Raw genomic sequence first — 12,539 nt, forward strand, 5'->3', positions numbered from 1 at the left:
TTTAGACATATCAATTATATACAGAACGCAAACAAAATCACTTGTATTTTTTAAGCACAATAACAAATATGAGCAATGAGAATGCTGAAATATTTACTGTGTTTATTTCAAAGCTTCAAATCAAAACATTATGCCGTTCATCTAAAAAATATTAAATGTGTGATTTACTAATAGACTTCTTTGTTAATTTTGAGCTTGTTAATACAGGGGTTCTACTCAGCTGTTGACTACTATCTTTATTGTTGGTAGCCCTCGTTTAATGACAGAAATACCCACAATGGTCACACAAATAACTAGAATCTGACAAAAGTAATAATAACTAAAAAATCTATGAAAATGAACAAATGAAAGTCAGACATTGCTTTTCAACCATGCCTCCACAGAATTTAAAAAAATAAAACTCATGAAATAGGCGAGGAGAGAAATAATGGTACCCCTGAAAATAATGTGACAAAAAGGACATGTTAAATCACGGTGTATCCAATAATTAGCATCACAGGCATTTACAATCTTGGAATCAGTGAGTGGGCCTGTATAGAGGGCCACCGATATTCACTGTGGTGTTTGGTAACATGGTGTGTATCACACTCAACATGGACCAGAGGAAGCGAAAGAAAGAGTTGTCTCAGGAGATTAGAAAGAAAATTATAGACAAACATGTTAAAGGTAAAAGTTATGAGACCATCTCCAAGCAGCTTGGTGTTCCTGTGACTACATTGCAATATATTATTCAGAAATTTAAGCATCATAGGACTGTAACCAACCTCCCTGGAAGTGGCCACAGGAGGAAAATTGATGAGAAATCAAAGAAACGGATAATATAAATGGTAACAAAAGAGCCCAGAATAACTTCTAAACAGATTAAAGGTGATCTTCAAATTGAAGGAACATTAGTGTCAGATCACACCATCTGTCATTGTATGAGCCAAAGTGGAGTTCATGGGAGTCGACCAAGGAGGACACCATTGTTGAAAAAGAATCATAAAAAAAGCCAGACTGGAATTTGCCAAACTACATGTTGACAAGCCACAAAGTTTCTGGGAGAATGTCCTATAGACAGATGAGACAAAAATGGAACATTCTGGCACGGCACATCAGCTCTGTGTTCACAGATGGAAAAATGAAGCATATCAAGAAAATAACAGTCCTTACTGTTCCCAGTGGTCAGCACTCAAAGCAAGTGAGGTATTCTGCTACATACAGGTGATCTGATTATCGCTTGTACGCAACAGAGCCAATCAGGGTATGGCAGCTTCTAGTCTCCCATGTAGACTATTGAAGCATGCCAAAGTGAAAAAAATGTTTTTTAAAAATAAAAAAATATAATAGTTCAAATCACCCCCCTTTTGCCCCATTCAAAACAAGACAATAAAAAAATGAAACATACACAGATTTGGTATCACCACGTTCAAAGTTGCCTGATCTATCAATAAAAAAAAAAGGACTAACCTAATCGCTAAATGGAGTAGTGAGGAGAAAAAAAGTCAAAATGCAGAATTGTTTTTTTGGTCGCTGCGACATTGCATCAAAACTCAATAATGGGCCATTAAAAGATTGTATCTGCACCAAAATGGTATCATTAAAAATGTCAGCTTGGCGCACAAAAAATAACCGCTCACCCAACCCGAGATCACAAAAAATGGAGACGCTACGGGTATCGGAAAATGGTGCAAATTTTTTTAAACAAATTTTGGAATTCTTTTTCACCACTTAGATAAAAAATATCTTAGACATTTTTAGTGTCTATGAACTTACCTGGAGAATCATAATGACAAGTCAGTTTTAGCATTTAGAGGACCAGGTAAAAAAGCATAAGGCCGGGGTCACACTGGCGAGGAATACGGCCGAGTGAGAGGCGCTAAAAGCACGCATTAGACACGGACCAATGATTCTCTATGGGGTCCCTCGCACCAGCCATATATTTCTCATCCGTATTCTACGGTCCGTGCCAATCGCAGCTAGCTGCGATTGTCAGCGTACTACGCCCGTAGTACGCCAATGCAAGTCTATGGGTGCGCAAAAAATACGGATTACACACGGACCACACATGTGACTTGCGAGAAATACGCACCCGGTGACTTTTAGCAAAGCCGGCAATTCAGTGCGCTATACCAGGGTTCCCCAACTCCAGTCCTCAAGGCCCACCAACAGGTCATGTTTTCAGGATTTCCTTTGTATTGCACAGGTGAAGCAATTATCACCTGAGCAATACTAAGGAAATCCTGAAAACATGACCTGTTGGTGGGCCTTGAGGACTGGAGTTGGGGAACCCTGCGCTATACAGTAAACTCACACTGACAGTTTTAATAAAGAAACGAAAGAATAGATATAGACACACATAATTATATATATATATATATATATATATATATATATATGCATTCTATGTGTCTATATCTATTCTCTGGTTTCTGTTAGAATGGAGCCCTATGACAGGGTTTCTATGTCCATTTTGCAAGCCTGCGAGAAAATGTCGCCATACGGATGCCATACGGATGCTTACATGCACAAAATACGCGACCACACCTTGATTACGGATGACATACGGAGCACTATTTAGGGGCCATTCATCCGTATTACGCATGTAAAATACTGACCGTATTTTACGTCGGTTAGGCTGGAGTCAAACTAACCATCGCAAAATACGGTCAGTATTTTTCATGCGTAATACGGATGACAGACCCCTAAATAGTGCTCCGTATGTCATCCGTAATCAAGGTGTGGTCGCGTATTTTGCGCATGTCAGCATCCGTATGCAATCCGTATGGCATCCGTATGGCGAGATTTTCTCGCAGGCTTGCAAAATGGACATATAATGGAGCCCTATGACAGGGTTTCTAAAAGACACCTGGTGCGTATTTCTCGCAAGTCACATGTGTGGTCCGTGTGTAATCCGTATTTTTTGCGCACCCATAGACTTGCATTGGCGTACTACGGGCGTAGTACGCTGACAATCGCAGCATGCTGCGAGTGGCACGGAGAGTAGGATACTGAGGAGAAATATACGGCTGATGGGAGCTGCCTCATAGCGAATCATTTGTCCGTGTCTAATGCGTGCTTTTTGCGCCTCTCACTCTCCCGTATTCCTCGCCAGTGTGACCCCGGCCTTAGTGTGACCCCGGCTTAACAAAAAACAACTGAGATTGCACTTTTTTGCAATTTCACCACATTTGGAATTTTTTCCCATTTTCCAGTGCACTATATGTTAAAACCAATGGTGTTGTTCAAAAGTACAACTTTTCCTGCAAAAAACAAGTCCTCACATGACCCTATTTATGGAACAATAAAAACTTCATGGTTCCGGGAAGGAGAGCAAAAAATGAAAACGCTAAACTGAAAATACCTCTGGTCATGAAGGGGTTAAGTCTCTTGGGCATGGAGTTCACTAGCGCTTCACAGTTTGCCACTGGAATCCTCTTCCACTGCTCCATTATGACATGTTAGAGACCTTGAGTTCCTTCACCTTCCATTTTAGGATGCCTCACAGATGGGTTTAGGTCTGGAGACTTGCTTGGCCAATCCAGCACCTTTACCTTCAGTTTCTTTAGCAAGTCAGTAGTCTTCTTGGAGGTGTACTTGGGGTCATTATCATGTTGAAATACTGCTCTGCGGCCCAGTTCCAAAGGGAGGAGAACATGCTCTGCTTCAGTATGTCACAGTGCATGTTGGCATTCATGGTTACGTCAACAAACCGTAGCTTCCCACAGCAGGCAGCACTCATGCAGCCCCAAACCAAGATACTCCCGCCACGATGCTTGACTGTAGACAAAACACACTTGTCTTTGTACTCCTCAACTGGTTGCTGCTAAACACGCTTGACACCATCTGAAACAAATAAATTTATCTTGGTTTCATAATACCACAGGGCATGGTTCCAGTAATCAATGTTCTTAGTTTGCTTGTCTTCAGCAAACTGCAGGCTTTCTTGTGCATTATCTTTAGACAAGGTTTCCGTCTAGGATGACAGCCATGCAGACCAAATTGATCCAGTGTGCGGTTTATGCTCTGAGCACTTACAGCTTGACCCCCACCCCTTTAGCATCTGCAGCAATTTTGACAGCCCTCCTACATCTGATGCTGAGCATATGCACTCAACTTTTTGGGTGCACCATGGTGAGGCCAGTTCTAAGTGGAACATGTTTTGTTAAACAACTGTCTGGTCTTGGTCACCATGCTGCAGCTCTGTTTTAGGGTGTTCGCAATCTTTTTACAGCCTAGGCCATCTTTATGTTGAGCAACAATTCTATTATTCAGATGCTCAGAGATTTATTTTTGCCAGGTGCCATGTAGAACTTCCTAGTATCAGTTTGAGAGCGTAAAAGAGCGATGATACCAAATTTAACACAACTGCTCCCCATTCACACCTGAGACCTTGCAACTAGAGATGAGCGAATATTTCAATGTTCTGATAGGATCATGATTGCCGAAATTGCAATATTCGCCGATTTTATCGCCAGTTATAGCCGAACATACACAGCACAAAAGCCAGTGTTTCCCATGCTGTGTGACAGCGAAATCTTCCCTGCTGGTCAGAGAGCCACTGTCCCCACACTGTCAAAAGTGTGAGCACCTGCTGCTGCTAATAATAGTGAGAGCTTCAGCGGCAGATGGGAGTACTCATCAATCGCTCCTGTGCTGTAAATAAATAATTAAAAGAAAAAACCCTGTGTGGGTTCACCTGTATTTTTGATAACCAGCCAGGCAAAACTCACAGCTGAGGGCTGCAAACCTCAGCTGTCAGCTTCACAAAGGCTGGTTATCAAGAATAAATAATTTAAAAAAACGGCGTGTGCCCCCCACATGGGCAAGTGTTATGCGAGGAAACATTGTATAGCACTCGACCCAGTGTTAATCTATGGGGCAGCTTACATCACCGTTTATTTTCTCGGGTGTATTAAACATGCAAGTAAAATCGCAGCATGCTGCGACTGTCACCGAGACTCACCAATGCGAGGCTAGGGATGCAAGAAAAAAAAAAAAAAAAAAAATCGCAAAGCACTCAGACTATGCGACTACTGTCTGATTTTTATGTACCGGTGTCCTTTTAAAAGTCGGCAATTCATGTGCCAACTACAGTAAAATCACACTGACAGGTTAGAATAGATACAGTAGAATTGATATATACACATAGAATACATAGATGTACAGATGTCAGTGACATACACATATATATGTATATATATTGCATAGATGGATACAAGAAAAACTGGCAGTTCATGTGCCGTGTACTGTAAAATCACTGCAGGAGCCAACAGGATAGAAGAGATGGATTCCATACAGTAAATACAAATAGAAGAGGTAGATATATAGATATCTGTGACATCAGAAAGGTGAAGTGAATTCATTGGCCGTGAACTCGCACAACCTGTCAGACGGCACTGCAAGCAGGAGAATTTTCTTACGCTCACTGTGCCCTCAGACAGGGAGTATCAGTTCACAGGCAGACACTGAGCACACAGTGCACAGTGTCTACTGGATGACAGGCTGCATGGTCACATCATGCAGTCTGCCATCTAGACGTAGAAGAGCTAGACCCATTGTGGGACAAATGGATTCAAAGCATCTTGGCAGAAAGGTGAGGAATATTGTTGTTTGTTTTTTTACCTCTTTTGCAGCTGATGAGGGCATCGGGGGAATGGGCGATGTCGTAAGTACGGTTTAATTAAGATTATTAAAGGAGTCTGTGTGTTTCTCCCAATTAAAGGACTTTTTTCTCGGTGTCTGTGTTTTTAATACAATACTAGCTGAAGAGCCCGGCGCTGCCCGGGCATAGTAACTAACTGTGGTTAGTTATTGCAAATTATAGTTATCCTCCATCCCATAGTCCCGTGCCCATATACCCATCACACATCCTCCATCCCATAGTCCCATGCCCATATACCCATCATACATATTCGCCATACCATAGTCGAGTGCCCATATACCCATCACACATCCTCCATCCCATAGTCCCATCATACATATTCGCCATCCCATAGTCGAGTGCCCATATACCCATCACACATCCTTCATCTCATAGTCCCATGCCCATATACCCATTATACATATCGTCCATCCCATAGTCCCATGCCCATATACCCGTAATGCATATCCTCCATCCCAAAGTCCAGTGCCCATATACTCATCACACATCCTCCATCCCATAGTCCCGTGCCCATATACCCATCATACATCCTCCATCCCATAGTCAACCATTATGACATCATAATGAGCGGCGGGGCTTGCAACCTATGATGACATCAGCGTCGCCATGGCAACCATTACGACATCATAATGAGGAGGCGGGGCTTGATACACACATACTTTTTCCCCATTATGTATATAGGGGCAAAATTGTTTGGTGAATTGAAACGCACGGGGTTAAAATTTCGCCTCACAACATAGCCTATGACGCTCTCGGGGTCCAGACGTGTGACTGTGCCAAATTTTGTGGATGTAGCTGCGACGGTGCGGATGCCAATCCTGGACGTACACACATAAATACATACATACATACATACACACACTTGAGCTTTATATATTAGATGACTATGACGTTAGTAATGGGGGCCTCTCCATTACTAGCCTCAGGGCTTGATGTCACCTGACAATACAAAAGTGGCATCAACCCCACCCAACTATCACCCCACTTGCCACCACTACAGTGCAAGTGGGAAGAGCGAGACCTGGGGGGGTCAGTAGCCATGGTCTCTTCCTAGGCTATTAATATAAGTCCACAGCTGTCTGCATAGCCTTTGCTAGTTATTAATTATAGGGGGCCTACATCATTTTTTTTATGGTCCCCCCATTTCAATGGTCAGTAAAGCCTAAGTATACAGTTGTGAGCTGATATTAATAGCCTGGGAAGCTCCATGGGTATGATCCCCTTCGCAGGCTATAAACATCAGCCTGCAGCCATCTGCTTTCCCTCTGCTGGTTATGAAAATTACACAGGATCCCACACCATTTTTTTCAGAAAAATAATATTTTAATAAATACATGTACAGTAAGCTACACACTGTACTAATTGTATTTGTCTATCTAATATATAAAGCTCAAGTGTGTGTATGTATGCATGTATGTATGTATGTATGTATGTATGTATGTATGTATGTGTGTGTATGTCCGGGATGGGCATCCGCACCGTCGCAGCTACAGCCACAAAATTTGGCACAGTCACACGCCTGGATCCCGAGAGTGTCCTAGGCTATGTTGTGAGGCGAAATTTTAACCCCATGCGTTCCAATTCACCAAACAATTTTGCCTCTATCTACATAATGGGGAAAAAGTGTGTGTGTATCAAGCCCCGCCCCTCATTATGATGTCATAATGGTTGCCACGGCGATGCTGTTGTCATCATAGGTTGCAAGCCCCGCCGCTCATTATGATGTCATAATGGTTGACTATGGGATTGAGGACGTGTGATGGGTATATGGGCACAGGACTATGAGATGGAGGATATGTATGATGGGTATATGGGCACGGGACTATGGGATGGAGGATGTGTGATGGGTATATGGGCACGGGACTATTGGATGGTGGATATGTATGATGGGTATATGGGCACGGGACTATGGGATGGAGGATGTGTGATGGGTATATGGGCACGGGACTATTGGATGGAGGATATGTATGATGGGTATATGGGCACGGGACTATGGGATGGAGGATATGTATGATGGGTATATGGGCATGGGACTATGAGATGAAGGATGTGTGATGGGTATATGGGCACGGGACTATGGGATGGCGAATATGTATGATGGGTATATGGGCATGGGACTATGGGATGGAGAATATGTATGATGGGTATATGGGCATGGGACTATGGGATGGCGAATATGTATGATGGGTATATGGGCATGGGCCTATGGGATCGTGGATATGTATGATGTGTATATGGGCACGGGACTAAGGGATGGAGGATAATTATAACTTGCTATAACTAACCACAGTTAGTTACTATGCCGGGGCAGCGCCGGGCTCTTCAAAATAAAACAATAAAAAAACAAAACATACACAGATTTGGTATCACCGAGTTTAGAATCGCCCAATCTAACAATATAAAAAAAATTAACAAGATTGCTAAACGGCGTAATGAGAAAAAAAAGTCAAAATGACAGAATTATGTTTTTTTGGTTGCCACAACATTGCATTAAAATGCATCTGCACCAAAATGATAACATTAAAAATGACAGCTCAGCACGAAAAAAATAAGCCCTCACTCACCCCGAAATCACGAAAAATGGAGACGCTACAGATATCGGAAAATGGCGCAATTATTTAAATTTTTTTAACAAACTTTGGAATTTGTTTTCACCACTTAAATAAAAAAAATATATATACATGTTTGGTGTCTATGAACTCAAAATGACTTGGAGAATCATACTGCCCTGTCAGTTTTACCATTTAGCAAACATGGTAAAAGAAAAAAAACAACTGTGGGATTGCACTTTTTTTTTCAATTTCAACGCACTTGGAATTTTTTTCCCATTCTCCAGTACACAATGTTAAAAGCAAACGTGTCGTTCAAAAGTTCAACTTGTCCTGCAAAATACAAGCCCTACCATGGCCATTTTGACCAAAAAATAAAAAAGCTATGGCTCTGGTCGTTAATGTTAAGGAGTTAAGTAGGAAAAGAAGCAGGATCGTTGAGCTGATTATGATGTCATCCCCACTCACCATCTTTGAGAAGTCCTCAAAGTCTTGGAGAACCACAAAAATGTCGAATATCCATACTCATTCTTCAGTTGTTATGTGCGGAGGCTGACCAGAATACCAATGGGCATGTTGTAGCTGGTATTCTACAGCTGGCATCTGCTGCCCACAAAGCCTTTGCAACTAAGTGAAGTGTGGAGTTCTAGCTCGTGGTCACGTCACACACCAATCAGTGAGCTGGCACTTGCATGCACTGCTGCAGCACTGCCACAGCGGCGACAGCTGTAGCTGACTTGCAGATTGGGTGCTGACACAGCGTACCTTAACCAGAAGATCTATATCAGTTTTCAGAAACTGCTGAACTACAAAATTGAGCATGTGTGTGTGAGCTTGTCAAGTTTCATAGCCGCCACCAAGTTACGGCCATTATCATACACGATGTGTGGTTTGTCTCCTAGACAAATTAGCTTCAGCAGAGCCTGTTTCAGCTTTGCTGAGGCAGGGCTGCAGAGATTCCAGCTTCTGGCTGTTCTGGACGACAGACACACTCTTGATAGATGCTTGTGAAAATTTTATTGTATAGATGCAGCAAAAACACAATTCAGGTGCAGGGATAGAGAAAATGGTGAGGTGACAAGAACATAAAGTTTCCACCGTCACAGGGTCTTATTCATATAGTCGCTGTTGGCAAAGTTCACTGAACGGAATAAAGGATATTCTGATTGCAAAGGACACCTGGGTCCAGGGGAGGTCCAGTACACCTGCGACTTGGAATAAAGACTGAAAATGCTAATGCTCTGAGATAGCACATCGGAGATGGAAGATGAGTAGAAGCAGGAGAGGGTGCAATGATTTGTGTAAGAGTTGGAGTAAACCCTGTTAGAAGCAGGGCCAATGATCCTCAGTGGCAGGGCTCATACCCATTTGCAAGAAAAAACGGTCCGATTTCCGGACCGAAAAAACGGACAAGTGCTATGCGAGTGTAATGGGATTTCCATGCTATTTTTCCACGGAACATCCATATGACATGTGTATGACATGCGTATGCAATACATATGCAATGCGATTTTAACATAAGCTTTTACATACAGCAGTTCTCTCTATGTAAAAACTGATGTTAAAATAGCATTGTAAAAAATACAGTACACATTGTTTAAAAAGCAAATAATCCTTTATATACAGATATGAATAGAGAGATAGCTATAGATAGATACAGTAGCTTAAAAGCCGTCAGATGCCAGATACAGTATAAAATACAATAGGTTAGAATATTATAGATAGAATACATATATATGCATAGAATAGGTGTATATATGTATACTGCTCAAAAAAAGGGAACTCTATACCATATGCAACAGGCTGTTTGTGTTCCCTTTATTTCTTTGAGCAGTATTATTATTATTATTTATTTATACAGCACCATTGATTCCACATTGATTCTTACAGATGCGCCTTTTCTGGGGTGGCTGGGGCCATATTTTTTTAGCCAGGGGGCAAAAACAATGGTCCCTCTCTAGGCTATTAATATCTGCCCTCAGTCACTGGCTTGCCCTCTCTGGCGGATAAAATTGCGCAGGTGCCCACGCAAGTTTATTCCGTGAATTAATCCTTTAATTTAACACCTACAGCTCCAAAATTTTACACACACACACACACACACACACACACACACACACAACTAACATTATTAGTGAGGGTCATATATAAATCTAGTGGATATGTAATGGTTTACTGTATGTAAACCATGCATCATATCCTGTTAGGTTCTGTAATGATTTTACAAAAGCAGACAAATGAATTATCACATTCTGTTATGTATCTCCCTATGAAATATAAAGATATGTATATGTTTGTGTGTGTCACAGACATATATATATATATATATATATATATACACACATACATACATACACACACATCTATTCTATCTTTTGTATTCTAACATGTCAGTGTGATTTTACTGTATAGCCGTATATCAATTGCCGGCTTTTCAAGGAGTGCTGTCCGATTTCTTTTTCTCGCACCCATTGACGTGCATTGGCGAGTCTTGTCTGAGAATCGCAGCAATACGCAGCATGCTGCCATCTTTTTCTTAGTCTTATTTTGGCTGAGAAAAAAAATGAGATGTCACCTATTGAATAACATTGGTTCGAGTGCAATCCGATTTTTTATTGGATTGCACTCGTCCGTATTTCTCGCCAGTGAGTATGAGCCCTCAGTAGCAGCCACATAGGTGAGAGAGCGCCAAGTGAAGCAATGACAGCACAGCATCTTACTGTCAATACCTTATGAAGTATTTCTTCCCTGAAAAATAATATTCCCTTGCTCACAGCAACCAAGCAACTTAGTGAGAAAGACCGGAGTCAAAACGTCAAACTTTGTCACACATTTCACAGCACTTCTCTTTGTTTATGTTTGCCTTCACAAATAATAAAATCGTTTCATCACTGAACAATTCAGAGTGTACGGTAAATCTCTCTTGCTTTGGTTGAGGAGTTGCATACCCCATTCAACCAGCGCCTAGAAACATGATTGAGTGCACGAAAATCATCTAAATATCTAACCTGCTGGGACAAGGCAGGGACGCCACACCGGAAGAAATAGTTGTGTCTGAGGATGGAGTACCAAGGGACCATATTTATAAACGTAGTAACCAATATTTTTTTTTTTTAAACCAATGAAATTCTACATAAACCAAGTTCTGCAGTCTATATGACAAGAGTTAATTTTTGAACAACCAAATTTGTTCACGTGTAGAGCTCCAATTTTTCTATTTTATTTCAAAGCAATGAAGTTTCAAACAAAGCAGATTATACAGGATGTATAACAATAGTCCAATTTTGAACAACTAAATTTGTACACCTATAGCAGGCCAATTTTGTTTTTTATTTTAAACCAATGAAACGTCACACAAACCAAGCTCTACAGTATATATGACAAGAGTCAATTTTTGAACAACCAAATTTGTACACCTGTAGTAGGCCAATTTTTCTTTTTTATTTTAAACTAAGAAAATTTTACACAAAGGTTCTTCAGTATATATGACATTAGTCAGTTTTTGAACAATCTTTGTGATACATATCTCCCATCCACTATGTGTCCAGCAGCCACCTTACAGTTGCTTGTCTTGCAAAAAAGTTGCTGATATTTTCAAATGACATTTTGCACCTTCTCGCCTCTACTTCTCGGACTTTAAGGGTAAGTGCACAAGTTGCGGATTACCCTGCGGATTTTTCTGTACGGATTTGCCTAAATCCACAGGTAAATCCGCAGGTCAAATGACCTGTGTTTTACCTGCGGATTTAGTGCAGATTTTGGGCGGATTTCCCCTGTGTTTTGACACCTGTGGATTCCTATAATGGAGTAGGTGTCAAACTGCTGCGGATTCCGCACAAAGAATTGAAAATCCGTGCGGAAAAATCCGCAGCATGTGCACAGCGTTTTTAATTTCTCATATACTTTAATGGTACTGTACACCGCAGGAGAATCTGCTGCAGATCTGCAGGGCCAAATCTGCTGCGGATCCGCAGCAGAATTCGCAACGTGTGCACAGAGCCTAAGGCCGGGGTCACACTTGCGAGTGTGATGCAAGAAACTCGTGCCGGCACTCGGGACTGGAGTGTGCGGCTGCATGTATTTCTATGCAGCCGCACACTCCGGTCCCGAGTGCCGGCGGCAGTGCCGAGTATTGATGTGAGAGAATAGCAAGAGTTTTTCGCATCACACTCGCAAGTGTGACCCCGGCCTAACAGAGAACTTGTAATGAGAAAACATGATATTTACTTGCAGAATTGTTCCAAGCAAATCCGGAGGTCTAAAATGATATTTAGCTTCAATGGAGAAATATAGTGATATTCTCTCTGCTTTTGCTTAATTGCAGTCAACTGGGTGCGCCTGTGGCA

The 12,539-nt window shown here is 41.6% G+C and overlaps 1 protein-coding gene across 6 annotated transcripts in view; it reads right to left on the reverse strand.

The window, feature by feature from the left end:
- Positions 1–4,955, reverse strand: part of MTNR1A (melatonin receptor 1A) — a 250,069-nt gene extending 245,114 nt beyond the window's left edge. For 4 of the 6 annotated variants that reach the window (XR_012232839.1, XR_012232837.1, XR_012232836.1 and 1 more), the window contains exon 1: positions 3,344–4,955. Coding sequence is in view for 1 of the 6 variants with exons in the window: in XM_073578840.1 (XP_073434941.1) it covers positions 3,344–3,431 (88 nt within the window). In the remaining 5 variants the exon portion in view is untranslated. Of the gene's footprint in view, positions 1–2,071; positions 2,140–3,343 lie in introns of those variants that run through there. The other 2 variants (XR_012232840.1, XR_012232838.1) reach the window with 2 other exon arrangements.
- Between the last annotated feature and the right edge of the window lie 7,584 nt (positions 4,956–12,539).

Source organism: Dendrobates tinctorius, unplaced genomic scaffold (assembly GCF_039654945.1).
Source record: "Dendrobates tinctorius isolate UK_male_01 unplaced genomic scaffold, ASM3965494v1 ptg000008l, whole genome shotgun sequence".
In the NCBI taxonomy this organism is placed as follows: domain Eukaryota; kingdom Metazoa; phylum Chordata; class Amphibia; order Anura; family Dendrobatidae; genus Dendrobates; species Dendrobates tinctorius.